The sequence below is a fragment of the Equus przewalskii genome, chromosome 26 (genome assembly GCF_037783145.1).
Source record: "Equus przewalskii isolate Varuska chromosome 26, EquPr2, whole genome shotgun sequence".
In the NCBI taxonomy this organism is placed as follows: domain Eukaryota; kingdom Metazoa; phylum Chordata; class Mammalia; order Perissodactyla; family Equidae; genus Equus; species Equus przewalskii.
The window spans coordinates 5,780,911-5,802,099 of NC_091856.1; the positions used below are offsets into that span (position 1 = coordinate 5,780,911).

The 21,189-nt window shown below is 40.7% G+C and overlaps 1 protein-coding gene across 5 annotated transcripts in view; it reads left to right on the top strand.

The window, feature by feature from the left end:
• The window catches only part of TGFBR1 (transforming growth factor beta receptor 1), a 67,375-nt gene that overhangs the window by 20,749 nt on the left and 25,437 nt on the right, over positions 1–21,189 (top strand). For 2 of the 5 annotated variants that reach the window (XM_070595949.1, XM_070595951.1), the window contains exons 2-6: positions 4,707–4,952; positions 7,879–8,121; positions 13,000–13,230; positions 17,030–17,197; positions 19,406–19,562. In XM_070595949.1, the coding sequence (XP_070452050.1) occupies positions 4,707–4,952; positions 7,879–8,121; positions 13,000–13,230; positions 17,030–17,197; positions 19,406–19,562 (1,045 nt within the window). Of the gene's footprint in view, positions 1–925; positions 1,003–4,706; positions 4,953–7,878; positions 8,122–12,999; positions 13,231–17,029; positions 17,198–19,405; positions 19,563–21,189 lie in introns of those variants that run through there. The other 3 variants (XM_070595950.1, XM_070595952.1, XM_070595953.1) reach the window with 2 other exon arrangements.

Sequence of the window (21,189 nt, forward strand, 5' to 3'; positions counted from 1 at the left end):
AGACTCTGGATTTTAATGATCTGTTTAATGTCTTACTCGTCCACCCTGGCAAACTCCTTTAGTCCAGATGCCTTGTCTTCTTCGTTCCTGCACCCCGTAGCCCACATAATACCTGGCATATAGAGAGCTCGATGAAAAAGTGCCGAATTAAGTGAAAGAATCGAGTGGCTGGGCTGGTGTTAAAAGATGCAGCAGAGTAGGGCATGAAACTCGGGCTCTGGCGTGGGAGGAGCACATCAGGGTATAGTGCTTTTAGAGATGGTGCCCTGTGCGTGCATTTAAAAGCTAAAAAACAACCCCTAGTTAATAAAAGAGAGGTAGCGAGGGGTCAGATCTATTAATAAAATAAATTTGAATTTTAAAAAAATGGTAATTAAAGCACATGAATTCATGGGAATTTTTTAATTCCTGTTTTATTTTACCCTAAACTATATTACTATATCATATACATTTAACAGCAATCTTATATTCAATCATGACTCTGATTTAGAGTGCTGAAATAAAATTTTTAAATTCCCGCAGAAAATAAACCCTTATTTGGTTAATTTTTGTGTTATATGATGTTTATATTTGTCTAGTAATCTGTTCTTATTGAAAGACTCTTGTTAACAGAAGCCCTTTGGCACTGACTTTCTCAAACTTGCCATAATGTAATGGCCCCTTTGAAAGGAAACGTGCAAAATGTCTTTTTCATAATGTTACTTAAATTGTATAGACATGAAACTAGATATAAAACTTTTATGTTTTTGGCTCATTTACAACTATAAATCAAGTCTGCAAATTAAATACAAAGACAACTACAAAACTAGCAGAATTCAAATTAATACAGTTATTCAGCGTGACAGATGATGTTTAGGTTTCACAGTAGGCAAAAATAGCCGTAGGTCTGATTGCATTTTAAATCTGTTTCTGTATTTTAACTGCAGTGAGCCTGAAAGCTGCAGTGCCGGGTCCGTAAATGCTGTTGTGCAGAGTGCTGTTCACGACGTCAAGGCCTTGTTTGTAAGTTCAGGATGGTCAGACCTCGTACCTAACCAGAACACTTGCCAGCAAGCCTTCCTCAGATACCAGGTTTTATGTGGTGTCAGCTGTTGTGTTCACTTGAAGATGAGGTTAACATGGTGACATTGCTGAAATCTTTATTAAATGTTTTTCTAAACCAATTAAGGCTGGAAGTGAGAATGGAAAACTGTCATTGCTTACTTACAGCCGCATTTATCGCTAATGAACTTTTTCAGATTTACCTCAAAGATAGGACCTGTGTAATACTTGTAGCTTGTGTATGGTATTGGCTGTTAGACTATTGGCTTCTGAATATACCGTGAATATACCATGCCTGTATCACCATACGCTCTGATGATTCAAGTTCCCTGTGGTTTTCACTCTTTCAATTACAGTTACTGTGAAGCCTTTGCTCACGCTGTGCACCGTGAGGACCTTTGGCCTGTAGGAGGTCTTAGCACAGCTGGAGAAGCAGCTGTGGAAGCCTCCTGACAGTACTTGTTTAGATAGTGGTTACTTATGTTCCAATTTCATTTTAGATTATCTTTTAAGTGAAAATATTTTTTAAAATTTGTACACAGTTCTCAGACTCCCCTTCTCCCTCATATTTGTGACCCCCTGTTTGGGAACCACTACTTTAACAAATATTTTTCTTATCACCATCTAGGAGCCCAGGAGTCAAAGATGGGAAAACAAAACAAATTTAATAAAACTTGGCCCTTCTTAATACAATGAGAGACATTTTTTTTTTTTTAAAGATTTTATTTTTTCCTTTTTCTCCCCAAAGCCCGCCGGTACATAGTTGTGTATTCTTCGTTGTGGGTCCTTCCAGTTGTGGCATGTGAGACGCTGCCTCAGTGTGGTCTGATGGGCAGTGCCATGTCCACGCCCAGGATTCGAACCAACGAAACACTGGGCCGCCTGCAGCGGAGCGCGCGAACTTAACCACTCGGCCACGGGGCCAGCCCCACAATGAGAGACATTTTAATAGCAAACTATAAGTAGATTGATTTGTGCTATCCTAAGGTAGATTGATTTGTGCTGTCCTGAGGTATGGAGAGAGGGCTGTGGGACCACTGAACCGAGCTGCCGAGTTAGCTTAAAGGCAGGGAAGAGGTTTAGAGCACATGATGGAAAAGCGTTTGTTTGCATAGGGTCTTAAAGGATGAGAGGGTGGGTCTAAACTAGGCAGAGAGATAGTGTGTGTAAAGACCAAAGTCATAAAAGACGTGATTTTCATAGTGGTGAGAAGTGTGTGGCCCTAGATGGTGTTTGTAATATGAGTGGTAAGCTGGAACCCAAAGTGGAAGTCTTAATTGTTATACCAAGTGTTTAGCTCTTACTTCGCATCGTCTGTGGGAGCGGTGAAGATCTTAGCACTGGGAGTGTATTCACGGCGGTGTTTTTATATAAAGCAGTCCCCACAAGGTATTGTGACATTCTCCTTCACGAGCCATTGGAGCTCTTCGAGGGCCGTGACCATGGGTTAGTAACCTCTGTATGTGAAGCTTTGGGTAGAGTAGCTGATAAAGCTAACGTTTGGAAAACATTGGTTGAATAACTAATCATGAGTAAAGAGGGTTCAGGAGAGAAGGATGACAATCTCCTGTGGTGGTGGTGGTTTTAATCTTTTGTGGGTGACAGACCGCTTTATGGTTCTGTTGAAAGCTACACACTTTCTCCTTGAAAATCCAAATACGTACAACTTTTGGCTTACAGTTTCATGGGATTCATGTACTCCTGAAGCCAGTTCATAGGTTTCTGCTTCAGAATCTCTCCTTAGGAATTATACCCAGGGAACCTATAATCACAACCAGACCTCACCGTGAGTAACTACTGTCTCCTTTAACAGTCTTTAAATGTCAGATTATGATTGTGTCTCTTTCTTATACTTTTCTTGAGTTCTTGTCTTGCTGGAGAGGAGTTAATTCAAATAGCTGAACTATCTATGAAGAAAAACAAATTTTTTATAATGATCAAGGTAAAACTTGGGTGGTCTGTAAAGATAATAGACAAGTGTGCTAATTAAGCCAGAACCAAGAAGCAGCTGCTTGAGGAGGTCCTGGCATTCCTGAATTTGGGTTTAACAAGTCAGTGGGGGGTCCCCAAGATCACCCTCAGACTCGATGATTTGTTAGAAGGACTCAGGAAAGCTGTTATACTCATGATTATGGTTTATTACAGTGGAAAGATACATATTAAAATCATCAAAAGGAAAAGGCACATGGGACAAAGTCTAGGAGAAACCACATGCAAGCTTCCAGGTGTCTTCTCGCCATTGCTCAGCAATAGTGTGACACCATGCGTGAAGTGTTGCCAACCAGGGAAGCCCACCAGAGCCTTCATGTCCAGGATTTTTACTGGGGCTCAGTCACACAGCCTGGCAGCATTCTTATCAGGGAGAATCTTTCAAAGGATCAGAGCTCATCTCCTAGGAATTGGCCAAGGGCCAGTCCTGAAGACAGGCCTGTCTTGGGAATGCGCAGGGTTTGAGCAGTTCAGGCCTGCTGAGTTAACCCTTTCCTGCACACAAGTTAGCTGTTCAGAGAGTTAGCTTTCTTCTGGCCTGCCTGTCTGCCTAGCCACTCTTTCTAGATAGAGTAGACCTCCTTAGTCTCATCGTACATGGCTGTTCCACATACCTGGACTCGTCCCTGTTTTTCCCAAGTGATTGGAAAGTTTGATTGGAGTTAAGTACATATCTGTGCTTTGCAGTTTCCTGAGATCATAGAGCAATGTTAACTGCCCATTCTGTCACTCATTCAGCAAGTACTTTTTGAAGGCTGCTATGTACTAGGCTGAGTGCTAGATGTGGATTTACAGAAATGATTAATATGGGTCTCTACCCTCAAGGAGCTTAGAGTTTCATAAGGAAGAGAAAAACAAAAACAGCGATTCTGGTAAGCAGTGTGTGTTTTGGGGAGCAGCTACCCTCGTTGGAGAGCATGGTGGAGAGTGTGTGTGTCTGTGTACGTGGGAAGGCGTTGAGGATAGTTGGGGAAGACTTCCCTAAAGGAGTCACTCCATGAGCCGTGAAGATCAAGTAGACACACGTGGGCATGGAGCTAGTGTTCTCTAGTCATTTCTGTAGCCAGGTTGCCTGTGTGGTTGGAGCATGTGTGTGTGGTTACTGGTACAGTCTTGTTAGCTTGCTGAGAACTACCCTCAGCTACAAGATACATGTCTTTCCAGGGTTTGTACAAAAGAAAAGAGTGTCTAGCTCAATATGTATCTATTTCCGTTACTCCATTGCCATAAATCCGCCTAAATGACATTTCCAACCTGCGTTGAGTAGGTAGTAGTATTTTCACACGTTGCTCCCCGGGGTGGAGTATGTGAATGCACAGTTTTGGGCTAAGAATGAGTGTAATCATTAAAAATTTAAATGTCCTTTTTTCAGATGGGAGGGCAGAAGCTTTCCTTACCTTGATGAAATTGTATGTAACAATTTTTCTATACTTAGAAGCAAAAAAGTTTTAGGAAAAAACCTGGGTCGGAATTTCATCATGTTTGGCTCCTACATATGTATGCTCCCAATAGAATTTGGAATTTCTAAGAGTAATAGAGTTTTGTTTTTTGAAGAGTACAAAGAAATTGTATGATTATAACAGGATTAGGGATGTATTATTGTAGTGAATATGGGGTAATTTCAAATTGTTAACCTTGAGAATTTTTTGTAATAGAATCTTGTTCTCTTTTTCCAGCATTACAGTGTTTCTGCCACCTTTGTACAAAAGACAATTTTACTTGTGTCACAGATGGGCTCTGCTTTGTCTCTGTCACAGAGACCACAGATAAAGTTATACACAATAGCATGTGTATAGCTGAAATCGACCTAATTCCTCGAGACAGGCCGTTTGTATGTGCACCGTCCTCAAAAACTGGGTCTGTTACTACAACGTATTGCTGCAATCAGGACCATTGCAATAAAATAGAACTCCCAACTGTTGGTAAGTTGTTGTGTAAGGTTTTTTTTCTTGACACTATAAGAAAACCTCTTAGACTCTGACTATGATTTTAGTTATGGAAGGGATCTTAGAAATCATCTACCCCAGCTTGTTCAGTTTAGAGGCGAGAAGTAACTTGTCCATAACTGAGAGTTATAAGAGCAGCCAACATCCTGACTCCTGGGTGTGTGTTCGAGAATGTGGGTCCAATAATAGGCCTTCTCTGAGATCTGGAAGGCTTAAAAGAGGAGCCTCTTCAAAGGGAACCCTGACAAAGCCCACCACCGCGGGATGTCCTCAGAGTGTCCCTACTTTGTCCTCAGAGTGAATTTCTTCCTCCTTGTATAATGCTCCAGCCTTTTAAAGCGATCGATTATGGGTGGGAATTGAGAGCAGCACTCAACAGTCCAAATGCCTTCGTTTTGTAATTTCACCTTGTCTTATGACCTTTATGTCTAAATTATTGTGTATGGTTTGTAGGTTTTTGGTCCTTCACCGTAGTTTACATTTGAAAATGTCTTGACAGAGCCAGGAATTTGGTGGCTTCATAAACTCTCAGGACTGGATTAATTTTAAGATTCTGGTTTAAGATGTTAGTTTGAGCTCATGTATTTAACCTTCTATCACTTTCCTCAAATCCCAAATTCCTAACGTAATAATCAAAGCAATATAAACATGGGGGAAACATATTAGTGCTAGGAGAATTAATGGAAGAATGCCACTCACACACCTACACTCGTAAGGAACTTTTCCAATTTATAGTGCAGATGACGTCAGACTAGTGGAGAATCGAAAAGAAGCGTTTTAAGTATTTAAGTATTTTAAGAAGAATTTTACTATGAAAAGAAGTGAAAGGACCTCTTACAACATCCCACCAGCACCTTAAGCTGAGAGGCTGTGGGTGAGATTAGGTTACAGGGGCCCAGTCGCACTTCTCCTTTCGGAAGCACCTGGTGTCAGCGCTCCGTGGGCAGACCTCAGCGCTCACTTTTCTTCCACTCAGGCAGGCAGGTGTCGTGCTCTTCACGTCGGAAGCACCGCTGTAGCCCAGAGGAGAAGAGCCTGCCCTACCTGTTACAGAGGGGAGGCAGCCCTCCACCTCCTGCGGGGGCCACAGCGAGGGAGAAGCACATCTTCAGCATGGGGGAGCTCCCCATGGCAAGGCTCTGTCAGACTAATTTTTCTGATTTTGATGTAGGCATCTGCAGTTCTCATACGACAAAGAAGATGATAATTCCAGAATTTCCCATTTCTGTTATTTGGCCTTGAAATATCTGAAAGGAGACTCATGGACCTTGTGAAGAACGCGCTTCGTTGCTAATGCTAAACATTTATAAATCCCGCATCCCCAGTTCCCTGATAAGCAAACAGCAAAAAAATTACCAAATGAAAAGATTGAGTGGTTCAAAAGGAGTGAACTGAACTGGATAAATCAGAGTAGATGTCATGCTATGAGACAGGCCTACCACATGATAGGGAAGAACTTTCAGGCGGCCCAAAGTCTGTTTTCAGTTATTCACTGTGAAATGAGACATTTCACAGTTGTTAAAGATCGCTTTCAGATGAGAAGCGCAATTGATGAATTAGTTTTGAAAAGGCAATATTGAAAGTGAGCAGCAGACTGGATCCTGTAACTTTATAGTCAAGCGTGAGACAAGCTTAAGGCAAGACAAGCTCGAGAAATTGTGTTACAATTCAGAGAAAAAGACAGTTGGAGAGAGAGAGGACAGATCGAGGTGATCCAATATGCTTAGTTTAAAAATTTCAGAAAAAAACACAAAAGCAGACAGAAGAGGGACGAATACTATGCAAAATGAATGAAACAATATTTAACCCAAATACATATAATGAAAAAAATATCAATTTCAAGAATAAAGAAAAAAATCAGTATACGCATTCAGTACGAGTGAACACTGGTTACCTATACAAGGGGAAAAAAAGTTAAGATGTTTTTGCTTTTTTAAATAACAGAAGGCAATGGAACATCATATATTGTTACCCCAAATTCTTTAGATAAGCCAAGGTTTTTCATATAAAAAGGCAACCACCAGCCATCTTTAGATAATTATTAAATGTGTAAGGATCCATATACTCTTTCTGAAAGAAATTGCTAGAATTAGGATTCTGTATCATGAGAAATCAATCCAAATAAAGATCTCAAGAATGGCAAAGACTTGATATGAAAGAAATGGTGGTGAGCAATGAATCTTCAAGACTCAAGATGAATGCCAAAGTAGTTGTAATTAATGTTTCTAAAACAGTGCAAAACGTTAATTATTAAAAGATTATAAGAAAATAAATGATCTTGAATTAGAAGTCCAAGTAGTTAAAATAGACTAGAAAGTATACACATGCAAACTCTATTAAAAAAATGACAAAGGATATATTTTGCGTGAACAAAATTGATGGAGATATATATACACACACACTAAAATATGAGCTGTTTTGGGGTGGAGATTGTTTATTTTTTTACTTTTGCTCATCTGAATTTATACTTTTTTTTTTTCCTGCTATGAGCTTATACTGGCCTTGGAATAAGATGACAAGCCAAAAGTACTTAAAAAAAAAAAGACAACTTAAGAAGATGTTAATAAGACTTGTTCCAGATGATTGGTTCCTTCATTAGTCACCTGAGAGTGACAAATGTTGCTAGTCCTAGAATGTTGCTGGGAGCTGACCTTGTTCTTTAGACGAGGGCTGAAGAATACAGGAAGAATAAGTGGATACTGACAGAGCTGGTGGTCTTAAAAGGAGGGCGAATGGGAGAACTCTGAACCATTCACCTGTTTTGGGTTAGAGCCCTTTGGGCTCCTGTAATGAGGCTCTGTCACTAACGGTGGTGTGGCCAACTGCAGGAATTGTGGAGGCTTAGGAATTGTGGATGCCACCTACAGTGTCTTTATTGTTGTTGATGTTTATTTCACTTGAGGCCCTTTTTCAGGAAAGCCATCATCTGGCCTTGGTCCTGTCGAACTGGCAGCTGTCATTGCTGGACCAGTCTGCTTCGTCTGCATCTCACTCATGTTGATGGTCTATATCTGCCATAACCGCACTGTCATTCACCATCGAGTGCCAAATGAAGAGGATCCTTCATTAGATCGCCCTTTTATTTCAGAGGGCACTACGTTAAAAGACTTAATTTATGATATGACAACATCAGGTTCTGGATCAGGTGATGTAATTGTTTTTCCTTGTTCCTAAGAAGCCTTGTTAAAATTAACTGTATTATTTATTTTATTAGTTGGCTAAGCCAGTTGGCTTAGTTCATTGAAACTTGGGATAGAGTGAATACTAATCCAGCTTTGAGCCTAATCAAGGTCTTTAAGCTTGGTCTGTATCTGACTGTGGCTAGTTTAGACAGATCAGAACTTTTACTGTTGAAATAAGTCAGTAAGTCAGCTTCAAGTGTGTATAAATTTCAGAGCATTCTCACCTTCTCATGACTCCACAGATAGTAAGAATAAGGACAGTTATTCTCATATAGGTGAGGCTGAAGTTGAAAGATGTTCAAATGATCTGTAGCTACCCATTCTATTCAGAGTTGTTTAGCTGCTTTATTTCTGTGTTTGAAAGCAGGCATGACAGAAAATGTGTTTGCAGTTGTGAGGGTTGTTTGCCTTTTTAACAAGAAATTGCTGTCTTTTGCTCAGGGCTAATTTTTTATTAAAATAATGAGTTTTTAGTTATTTTTCTCACTTCAGAAAAAAGTCTAGCCACCTTGTTATTTCCTGTAGCTTTATGGGTCCACAGCCCCTGTGGTGTTGCTCTCTGCAGTTCCGTTTGTTGGGTTTTGTGGGGTCAGAAATAGCCCGGTGAACTGCCGGCATCATCTCCTGAGGTGCGTTTTGGCATAGCAGGGGTTCGCCTGTAAACCGAAGGGGATTTGTCTTTTACTTTTTCTTGCCTGTGCTTTGGAAGGATAGTAAGAGAGGAAGACCTCTGTCCTTTACAATGTTGTAATTTGACACTCGGCTAGGAATCAAGAGATCTAGATTCCACTGCAAGCTTTGTCATTGATTGGCTGTCTGACCTTGGTTAAACCAGGTTTCCTCTTTGGGCTTCTGCTTCCTCATCAGAATATGGAACAGGTAGTGTTGGTAATAATACTTAAAGTGGTTTGTTAGGACTTTTAAATGAGATATACTGTCCTTTGAAAAGTATAAATCAGCTTCAAATAAGGGGCTAGATTCATGGATAAAATGAAGATTTGAAAAGAGAGATAATGAAAATTTCACTAATTTTATAGTCAAGTGACTAAAGGAACATTAAAGCAGAAATTGTGACTGGGGGAAGAATATGACTGAAGCACAAGGTCACATCTGATCAAACAGAAAGTTCACGCAGTGACAGATGTCTCTTTGTTTTAAGGAAATGACTATATATTGATGCATATCATATCAGTTCGTTCAAGTGTGGGGAAGCCAGTTTCCTGACCTGAAGTCTTCTGTGGAATTCGGCCGAGTATATTCAGTAAGGGAGTTCTGTCCGTGACTGCTGGGACGCAGACGGGCTGGCGCCGGGGCCTAGGTCTCTGAAGGCAGCCTTCAGGGAGCCCTGAGACTGGTGTGAGGAGGGAGGCACTGAGAGGTTGGCTCGAGATGGAGCAGCCTTAGTACTGAAGGTGTGAGCCTTTGGGCAGCAGTGGTGGAGGAGTGGAGAGAGACTGTGGAGGGCTTCCTGAGGTTTCCCATTGATTCTGCGTTAGTGCAAAGGGTTCCCAGAGAAGATCGGGCCCATCCTATAAGTCATGCTGGACCAAAAAACTATGACAAGCAAGAACCAAAGTCACAGCAAATCACGGTGGCTACAGACCATTTGGAATTAATTCCCTAGACCTGTTCTCTGGTTGCCAAACTTACATCCAGGGAAATCAGAGCCGCTCATGCCACTGGGCACAGTGGTATGCATGAGGCCTCAGGGGAACAAGCCTACCTAAAGAATTAAAAGGGATTACTGTCTGGGTGGCAGTCGACTTCTGAATAAGAGCACATTCATTTACCTTTTAAGATATAGACATGAAGTAAAGAATGGAATTATTTTTCCATTTTATCTGTATCTCTAGATCCATCAGGGCCCACAGCTCTGTTGTCTGAAAGCGTCTCCCCCTCCTTTGTGCCTTAAGCCCGAGAAGCTTGTCCCTGTGGTTTGCTGGCTCTCTGGCTTTGCACAGTTAGCTGATGCCTCTTGCCTGAGTTCTCTCATCTTTAAAATGAAAGTTATGGACCCTGTCCTGTGCTCGTCGTCAGACTGTTGTGAGCTTCAAATGGGACAATGTTCGTGTGAAAGCATTTGGTAAATTGTGAGGTTATGTCCAAATGTCAGATGTCACTCTTTTTTTATTTTTTGAGGAAGATTAGCCCTGAGCTAACTGCGCTAATCCTCCTCTTTTTGCCAAGGAAGGCTGGCCCTGAGCTAACATCCGTGCCCATCTTTCTCTACTTTATATGGGGGACGCCTGCCACAGCATGGCTTGCCAAGCAGTGCCATGTCCACACCCAGGATCTGAACCGGCGAACCCCGGGCCGCCAAAGCGAAACATGTGCACTTAACTGCTGTGCCACCGGGCTGGCCGCAGAAGTTACTCTTATTGAAAAGATATTTGGAAGAAAAATCTGATCTACATTATCAATTTACTGTGTTGTACAAAAAAGCTTAGTTTAAGGCCTCCTTTCCCTGTCCTAGTTCCTTGTGTGCTGAATGCCTCCAGATTTATCCAGACAGAAGCTAGCTTTTGTTGAATGATAGCAGAAAATGCCGTCTCTTTCCCTTCTATTCATTATAAAGCCTTCACACCACCTTGTGCGTGGGACTCACGCCTGTGAGTGAGTACAGTGTCTATTCATAATACCCTTTTTAGTTCTTTCACTCATTGAGGGAAAAGTAAAAGTAGACGTTTCGTGTTGTGAATTCACATATTTAGCTCAGTACCGTGAGCATAATTGAGGAAAAGCCGTATCTGCAGCTCTCAGAGACCGTACGTTTTAACTCGGGAACTGCAGGGAAGACGGTGGGGAGCTGGGGTCTGGCAGCTCAAACCTTGAAGCTAACCCATGCCCATTGCACTAATTTGAATCACAGGTTGTGCATGCACCTTATTTAAGCCGCCATTAGATTAGAAAGTGTGTGTGAGCATGCGCACATGTGCCAGTTTTTGAACGAGAGTGAGTCTGCCAGGCCAGTGTTCGTTATGTCTTGTTCATGCTTATGATCTCTTATAAGGTACACGTGGTGTTCAGGTTTTATTTCTGTTCACTGCATGTGAAGCTGCTTGGACTGTTTCCCTGTTGAAGTTTTCTCTCAAGCAGTTCTAAATGTACAAAAGAGTAAAGCGGAGAATATAGAGATATGAATTAGGCCTGTTTATTTTTGTCTTTAGAAGAAAATTTACTTTTAAAAAATGCCCAGGTATTCATGTGAGTTATATTAACCAATTATAGATAATATGATGAATCTAGATTTGGCTTTTAATTTTAGTTCTGCGTCTGGAATCCAGTGGTGGGGAAGACAGGAACTTTCCTTGTCCTCTTGGCCTTTCTTGACCGTCCCATTTTTGGGAGTCCTGAGTGTGTCAGGCATTTTCAGCCTCCAGTCTGCGATTCCTCTTGCTGCTTTATTCCTTGCCTTTCTAACTTTCAGGGTAGCCTCCTGAAGTTAACTGTTAAGTGTACGTTAAATCTTTAAGTACATGGTGCGGCCCTGTTCAGTTAGCGAATTAGTGTCTACGCTCAACAGCATAATTAGGATTCAATTTATTAATACAAAAGAGTTCCTTGATTTAAATAAGGATTTTTCACAAATCTGTTATTAACTAGCAGTCTCCTTATAAACATAAAAATAATTGTTTATAATTAGACTGCTGATTACTTCATAGGAGATGGGGAGGAAAGGACCCATTTGAGAAACTTAAAGATGAAAAGAGAAAAACTTCTGATCAGTTTGAAGACTTAACATTTGGATTTATAAGCGTTTCACATCAGGGAACCAAAGAGAGCTGATAATTTCATTTACTATCATTGGGTTAATTTGATCAAGCAGGGAACTCTGAATTATGTCTAATAGATTGTATAAGTGACAGACTAGTGTGGAACATGCTATACGCTAGTATTTTCGTTGTCATCATTAGTATAATTTAAAATGTCAGTTCCTTAGTCCTTGGGGGTATGATATTAAGTTAATTGGCATAGTCCCAAATATAGTGTTACTTAAATGTTGTAGGTAGTTAGCAAATTCTTTTCTGTAAATGAAATGTGTGGCAATATTTAAAAATATGTATTTAAGAGTAAGGCAAGTTCAGTTGGTGAAAAAATGCCAGTGACCCGTTACCAAGGTAAGTTACTCGGCATCATTCTTTGAGCTACTAGTGTTGCCTAGGCCTAGTTCCTAGCACGTAAATTGCTTGTCTTGAAATGGTTTCTGTGATAATTTTTACTGATTAAAAGTTAGGCCAGAATTTACTTCTGTGTTCCTGGTGTTCACATATTTTCTCTTTCCATCAGTAAAACCGTTACCATATTCATCTTTCTAAAAGAAGACTTTTAACTTTCTTCTCATTCGTGGCCCCGTTTCAGAACTCTTTACTGGTTCGTCTTTTACCCACAGCTTTCACTCGTTGCCTTGCGCCTGGCATTCACTCTTCGTATTCTGGTGATAGCTTACCTACCTTCTGTTCCACTGCTTTGCCACATACATCCCTTTCCTGTTGATCTTGCTGGTTCCCTAACCTGTGTCCTTCATTTCCTCCTACCTAAACATGTTACTCACCTCCTCCTTTTCTCCTTCTGTAAAAGACAGGCTAAATTCAACTTTACAAAGCCTACCTTGCCTGTCAAGGCAGGAGTTTCTGGATTCTTTTATTGTATTTATTATTTTCCTTTTGTCGTGAGTTACTGTTTTCGCCAACGTAGTCTGTGACTCCTCAGTGAGGTTGTAAATTCCTTCCGGGTAGAGCTTAAGGGCTTATATGTTTCTAGTCACCCTTTAATGCCTGTCATGGTGTTAGAAATACCATATTGATTGATTATTATCGAATACTGTGTATTTTTATCTTTAGGTTTACCATTGCTTGTTCAGAGAACAATCGCGAGAACTATCGTGTTACAAGAAAGTATCGGCAAAGGTCGATTTGGAGAAGTTTGGCGAGGGAAGTGGAGAGGAGAAGAAGTCGCTGTTAAAATATTCTCCTCTAGAGAAGAACGTTCATGGTTCCGTGAGGCCGAGATTTATCAAACTGTAATGTTACGTCATGAAAACATCTTGGGATTTATAGCAGCGGACAATAAAGGTCAGTAGCGTTCGCTTCTCCTCTGAGTATAACAAGATCCACTGAAGGCTTTTTACAGGGATGGCTGCTAAAGCCTGTCAAGTTTGATGAGAAACAGATGTTTGTTATGTAGATTAGATCCCTCAGGTCGATTAGGATGTCTTAGGAGCCTTTAGAAACAGGAACTTCAAGAGTTTCTTGACTCTTGATGCCGTGTTACTCAATCTCTAATTGTTTTATAAAATGTGAAGAGCTTTAAAAAGCCTGTTTCCTTCTAATCTCTTCCTGACCGTTAGGGCATTCTCATGTACACTAGTGACCCTATTTATATCGAGAGGAAAAATAACTTCTTAGTGTATTCTATGTTTTCAGTTGCCTGGGGCTTCGTAGATTAATCTGTTAGGTAAACTCAGTTAAATTGAGAAGTGGTTTCTCCAAAACCACCTTGCCATCGGTGACCACGTGGACACTTTCTTGCCTGTGGCACAGATGCTAGAGGCCGAGGACAGCTCAGATGCCGGGGACGGTTCAGATGCCGAGGAAGCAGGGAAGCTGAGTGAGCGTCAGAGCACGTGGGGCCTGAGCAGTGGCTTCAGCCTGGACTTCGGCTGCTTGCTTGCTTCCTTACTGCCTTTGTGCCCACGATTCCTGCTTTGATAGCTGCTGTCGGAGACTGTGTCACAACTCTCCTCATTGTCAGCCTGAGTCAAATATATTTCCCAGCTTTCCTATTTTTAAAAAAATGCTATTGTTATCTTTTGTAGGTTGGCCAGACCATAGTCGTGTTTTTTCTTCTGTCCCTTCCCATTTTCTTCAACAATGTTTATTGCTTCAAGATGTTAACAGTGTTTAATCTCAGTGATTATGGGTGATTTTATGATTTTTCTTTTTGTTTCTCTGTATTTTCAAATTTATTTACAACGAGCATTTATTATTTATTTTTTAAGGTTTATTTATAGAAAATTTCCAATATCTAGAAAAGTAGACACTAGTATAATGAACCCCCATCACCCATCTTCACCAGTTAAGTTCACTGCCAGTCATATTTGATCTCTGATTCTACCTACACTGCCCCAACTAAATTATTTCAAGCCAGTCCCAGATAATGTATCTTTTCATCCATAAATATTTTCAATTTGTATCCTTAGATTATGAGGAATCTTTTTTATGAAACAACCGCACTACCACTGTCAATTTTTAAAATGACATCAAATATCTAGTCAGTTTCAAATTTTTGCAGTTGTCTCCTATTTTTTTTTTGTAAACAATTGGTTATTCACTTTAGGATCCAAAGTCTACACATTGCATTTAGTTGATATTTATCTTAAGTCCTTAAAGTCTGTAGGTTCCTTCTCCATCTTTTTTTCTTCTTTCAGTTTATTTGTTGAAGGAACTGGATTGTTTGTCTTGTCGGGCTTCTCACATTCTGGATTTTGCTAATTGAGTTCCCATAGTATCTGATCCTACTCCTTGTATTTGAAAACTGGTAGTTAGAGACTGAATCTGACTTAGTTTTCTGGTTTCCTGAAAATATTGTATACTTCCGATCTGCTGTGTCCTTTCTACCGTGTCACACCAGTAGGCGTGTAGTGTTTGGTTACCTCTCTTCTGTGACTTGGGGCAGTGACGGATGTGACGGATGTAGGCAGCGATTATCAATGGCTGCTACCAGTTCAGTATTACTTAATTTAAAAACAAAACAAACAAAGCAGTGATCCTAGTCTGACCAAGTCTTCCGTTTTCATTTTCTTCTGTCTTTGAGACTAGGTTCTCCACCTCTCAAAACAACCTTTATTATGTTCTGTGACTCTAGGCTTCCTTTATTTCGTATTTCTTGATAGTCGTCTTTGTTTTCTGAAACTCTTCTTACTGATTCGTGTAAAGTGTCTAATTCTACAAATAGTCATTGCTCCCTTAAAGAACTCACCCACATTTGTGGCTTGATGCTCCACCGTGGTGGCAGACTTCCAAATCTGCATTTTGAGCCTCAAACCTCACCCAGGCCCACCATATTTTAGGCATGTTTCATGTTGCAAACACACTAGCACAAAACGGTCCTGCTGCTGTACGCGGAACTTTCTCTTCCCACTTGCTCAAGCAGCAGCCGAGCTGGTGCTGTCCTCTGGTGGTCACCGTGGGAACCAGCTGACCCTGCGGGCTCTTCCCTCCCCTCTCCTTTCTTCTTTGTCAGGGTTGGCAGACTTTGCCCAGAACCTAGCCCCTCCACCGCAGTTCCCTTTTCCTTTACCCTCCGGACTGAGTTAATTCCACCTCAGACGACCCTTTCTACGTGCATAGCCTCTTATATCTCCTTTCTCCTTCTGCCTCTCTCGTCAGTTACCTCAGTCTCCTTTCATCCATCTGCCTGTGTTATTTATTTCTTGTATTTGTGAGCCTTGCACAATTCAGTCCTTGTTAATAAGCATGCGCATAAAGCCAGTGATGCACCTGTCTCGAGGAAAAGAAAAGGTATATGTTTGAACAGAATCAGTTTATAAGGTTTATGAAGAACAAGTTTATAAATATCATGAACCTCTAAATTCTTTTGAAAGTACCCAGAAATCCCCTCCACAGTCTTCTGAGAACATCTTCTTCCTTAATCTCTTCTGATCAGAGTTGCTTTCCTTGAAGTAAAATAGAGACGTTGTTTTATGTCATTTTGGGTTTTTTCTTTTTCTTTTTTTTTTTAGAATAATGAAGGAAACAGCACATTTTAAGTTCTTATGTGCCATGCATTGTACTAAATGCTTAAAAAAAATCTATTATCCTCTTTTTTAAGTCTTCTGAACTGTCTTGTAAAATAAGGTATTCTTGTTACGTAAGAGAAGAAACCGAGGTTCGTTGGTTAAGAAACTTGTCTGAGGTCCCGTAGTAACAGCCAGACCCTGATTCCACCCCAGGTCAGAATGACTCCAGGTGTGCATGTTGCGCTGAATTGTGCTGCTTCCTGCTATTGTCATGCTTTTTTTTTTCATGGTTTCATGAAATAGTAGGTTTTCCAGCTATTTCTAGGTTAAATAGGCTCTTGTGGACCAGCCTAGCCTACAAGCCTAGCCGGAACCTTTACCACGATTCCCATGGGAAAACAAATTCACGTATCCACTTAGAAACGAACTTTTGGAAGGTGCATTCCTAGTTGTTGAAGTTCAAAATCACCTTGTGTAAAACTGGGTTCACTCCCAGCTTTTTCTCCTCCTGCCACTTAATTTCCCTTCTCAGCTGCCTCATGTGTCAGGGATACCCCACTGTTGTTACATTTTTCTAAGCTGGAAGCCTTGGAATCATGGTCGTCTTGTCTGGCTTCTTTGTGAACTATATACAGAGTGTGTCATTAAAGCTTGCATTTCTTCATTTAAGCTCACTTTCAGTTTTGTTCCATACTGTTGCATTCCCACTGTGGCCACACTGGGCACCACATACTTCTCACCTTCCTCCCTCCCTCCTTCCAGAAACAACCATTGAGCACCTAAGCTGAACCGGGCATTTTTCTAGGCACTAAGGAGTCCCAGCTCTGCTACTGTCTGTGTGGACTCAGGATCGCCGTCTTTGAACTATGATGCCTTGTCTCTTAGATGGTGTTAGTTATCCTTGCCTTATCTCAAGAATGAGGGGCTTACTCTGAGGATCTAAAGGATATGTATGTAAAAGTATAAGACAAACTGAAAATAGAAGAAAATATGAAGGAAATATATACAAACTTAAAGTACTATCATTTTGTAGTTGTGAGAGTCAAGATTGAGAATAAAAAGTGATCACTTTTGAATACATAAATAGTAAGTGTTCTCCAACCCATCTGAAACATTGTTATTCTACTTTGTAGACAACGGTACATGGACTCAGCTCTGGTTGGTGTCAGATTATCATGAGCATGGCTCCCTTTTTGATTATTTGAACAGATACACAGTGACTGTGGAAGGGATGATAAAACTCGCTCTGTCCACAGCAAGTGGACTCGCCCATCTTCACATGGAGATTGTTGGTACCCAAGGTAACTTACAGCAATCTTGTTATTTAAGCCTTAAATTCCCATGAATCTAATGTCTGTTCAGAAAATTTTTGTAGGAAGTTAGCCTAATTGGAGATGTTTAAAAGTTAGAGGTTTTAGATGAGAACATTTTATCTTTCTGTTGAAAATCTCAGGTGGAGTTAGGAATCTGGGAATTTGTTTAGAGCTTCTCTAGTCATTGTAACAACACTGGTATTTTTGTGAGTTCTTAAAAGTAGCATTCAGTCATGGGATTTTGAGGATCTTGATTTTAAAATTCGAGTTTAAGAGAATGTATTTTTATGTGTAGTGTCAAATGAAATGTGAAAATGCTTTGTAAGTATCAACATGCCATATAAATGTTATCTGGTCATCTGACAATTATATTTGTCCCTGAGATAAAGAGACTGCATGAGATACTTTTGCAGTTGAAAAATTAAATACTAAGTCTTAGTTATGGAATTCTTATGCTGTGGCTTCTGTGCTGTGCAGGGGAACAGATGCTAATGCCTCTCCACTCTTGTCGTTATCCACCTGCTACCTGAGGGCCCCCGCTCCCCACTGCACCATACATGTGCCATTTTGTGTCTTAGCCAGCCCCATCTTTGTAATTATTATCATTGTTGATTATAACAACTTTATTGAATTATAATTAACATATCATATAATACACCCACTTAAAGTATACAATTCAGTGCTTTTTAGTATATTCACAGAGTTGTGCAACTGTCATCACAGTCAATTTTAGAACATTTTCGTCACCCCAAAAAGAAACCTTGTCCCCATTAGCAGTCCATCCTCCTTTCCCCCGAACTCCTCAGCCCTAGGCACCCGCTCATCTACTTTCCATCTCTAAGATTTGCTTATTCTGGATGCTTCATAGAAATGGAATCATGCAATATGTGGTCTTTGAGACTGGCTTCTTTCTCAGCATATTGTCAGGGTTCATCCGTGTTGTAGAATGTTTCAGTACTTCATTCCTTTTTATGGCTGGCTAATAATTCCGTTGTATGGATTCATCACACTTTGTGTATCCATTCATCGGTTGATGGACATTTGGGGGCTATTATGAATCATGCTGTTCTGAACATTGGTGTAAAGTTTTTGTGAGGATGTCGTTTCAGTTCTCTTGGATATATACCTGGGAGTGGAATTACTAGATCATATTGTAACTCTAGTGGTTTGAGGAACTGCCAGACTATTTTTTCCAAAGAGCCTGTACCATTTTACATTCCCACCAACAGTCTATGAGGGTTTCAGTTTTCTACATTGTAATAATTTTTTTTTTTTTGAGGAAGATTAGCCCTGAGCTAACTGCTGCCAATCCTCCTCTTTTTGCTGAGGAAGACTGGCCCTGAGCTAACATCCATGCCTATCTTCCTCTACTTTATATGTGGATGCCTACCACAGCATGGCTTGCCAAGTGGTGCCATGTCCTTACACGGGATCTCAACCAGCGAACCCTGGGCCACCGAAGCGGAACATGCGCACTTAACTGCTGTGCCACCGGGCTGGCCCCTAATTATTATTTTTTTTTTTTAAAGATTTTATTTTTTCCTTTTTCTCCCCAAAGCCCCCCGGTACACAGTTTTGTATTCTTCGTTGTGGGTTCCTCTAGTTGTGGCATGTGGGACGCTGCCTCAGCGTGGTCTGACGAGCAGTGCCATGTCCGCGCCCAGGATTCGAACCGATGAAACACTGGGCCGCCTGAGGCGGAGCGCGCGAACCCAACCACTCGGCCACGAGGCCAGCCCCTGGCCCCTAATTATTTTTTAATAACACTTTTTCTAGTGGTTAGTATTCAAGGTTGTACATTTACTAATGAGTACATTCCAGTTTATAGGCAAAGGAAATGACCTAGATTCTTGGTTCTTGGACTGAAATATCAGTCTGTGACTAGGGTTCCTATAAATAATTCATAGGGTTTCAACAAACAAACTAATATCTTTAACCCCCAGTCTTTGAGTTGTTAAACTTACATTTTTTGAACACTGTCGTTTGGAGCATATCATTTTCTTTGAAGAAATGTAATTTCAGGAACTTTTTTGGTATAACAGTTGACTTGAGGTTGCTAAGTGACAGCTCAGGTGTTGTGGGTGATGTGGGCTGAAATGCTTGGTTCTGGGATGAGAGGAGAGGCTTTGGAACCTAAAGTGAGAGTTGTGATTGGTATTGCCTTTTAAGGAGTCATGTTTAATTCTTTTTCTTTAGGAAAACCAGCCATTGCTCATAGAGATTTGAAATCCAAGAATATCTTGGTAAAGAAGAATGGAACTTGCTGCATTGCAGACTTGGGACTGGCAGTAAGGCATGATTCGGCCACAGATACGATTGATATTGCTCCAAACCACAGAGTGGGAACAAAAAGGTACACTGTGAAGGAATAGTGTTCAACATGTTCTGGAATCAGTTTCTCTTCCTTTTTCTTCTCATTTGTATATACTTATCTTTTCTGAAACTCAAACTTGTACTTTATTAGATTGTCCACGGGTAGAAGATCTCATGATCTTGCCTGCTCTGAAGCCAAGGCTACCTGACTTAAAAGATGCCTGCTGAGGAAAGGTGGCCTTTCCAGAAAATATTATCATTAGTTATGTTATTACAATAGCAGCAGTGGCTAATGTTTATAGGGTACCTACTATGTGCCAGTCATTTTAACGAGCCTTTTATATATATTAGTTCATTTAATTCTCTCCTCAAATGCTGAGCTGTAGGTAACCAAGCTGTGTTCATATTTTCACTTCCTAAAAGTATGCCTTTTTCTCTTCCTTAGAACTTTTGCATGTGCTGTATCCTAGAGCATGCTTCCCCCTACTGTTTCCCTGACTTGTACTCACCCTTCCTTTCTCTTTGGAAGCCTTTCCTAGGCTGTTAGGTCTTCTTGCCAAGAGCTCTCCTAGCACGTTGAACCGTTGAGGCACTTACCATGTTGTAACTGTCCATTTATTTGTCTGAATATTCCATTGGATTGCAGGCTGCTTGAGAGTGGCCTTGTATTCCCAGCATCCATCACAGTGCCTAACTTATAGTAGGTCCTCAGTAAACATTTGTTGAATCCATGAGTCCTCAAAAGAATCTAACTAGGTAGGTGTTACTATCTGAATTACTCTTAATTCAGACAAGGATACTATCACGTGGAGGTTAAGTAATGTGGCCAACCTGATACAGATGGTAAGCTGAAGAGCTGAGATTGGAACCTGGGCCTTTCTGCCCCAGGCTTGGCTCCGTATATCACAGCATGTTGCCACAACATGTCTTCAGGCTGCTTCTTTAGCCTTGAATAGAGCCACGCTTTATTCTGTCTAGTTGTGTTTATGATTTCTGGCGTTAACAGGGACTCTCAGAACCCTCACTCAGGGTTCTGGGACAGTGGTTGCTGCAGGTCCTCATGCATCCTGATCTGTATCCTTAGTAGGATTTGTAAAACTTCAGAACCCTGCAATGTGGCATCAGTAGGAGGACGGGCATTCATTTTAATCTATTATTTTGTTTCCTCGAGTATCCCTGCCTTTCCTTTCATCCTATTGGATGAGAAGACGTCTCGATTATAGTCCCTGCAAAGGACATGACAAAGTACATTAGGACACTTGTCACAGTCACAGTTGTTAAGTGTGTGTCTGTCATTGAAACTGAGATGAGGCAGACAGCATGAAATGCTGTTTCAGCTTCCCCTGGGCTTTAGTTGACAGCATTAATTTGCAAACTAGTGTGGATATATATTTTTCTTGAGTCTAATATGATCTCAGTTCTGTAATATTGTAGGTATATGTCTGTCTACGTACAGAGAGATGTCTGCAAGGATGTCTATCAAAATGTTCACACTGTGTGGTAGTAATGGAATGATGTTTCTCTTTGTCCTTTATGTCCTTTGGGAAAATTTCCCTAAGTAGTATGAGTCATTTTAAAAAACAGCTAAACCATGCTGAAAGGGGAGAAAAATCTTAAAGTTAATACTGATTTTTCTTATAACTATCAGGAATAAAAGAAAACTTATG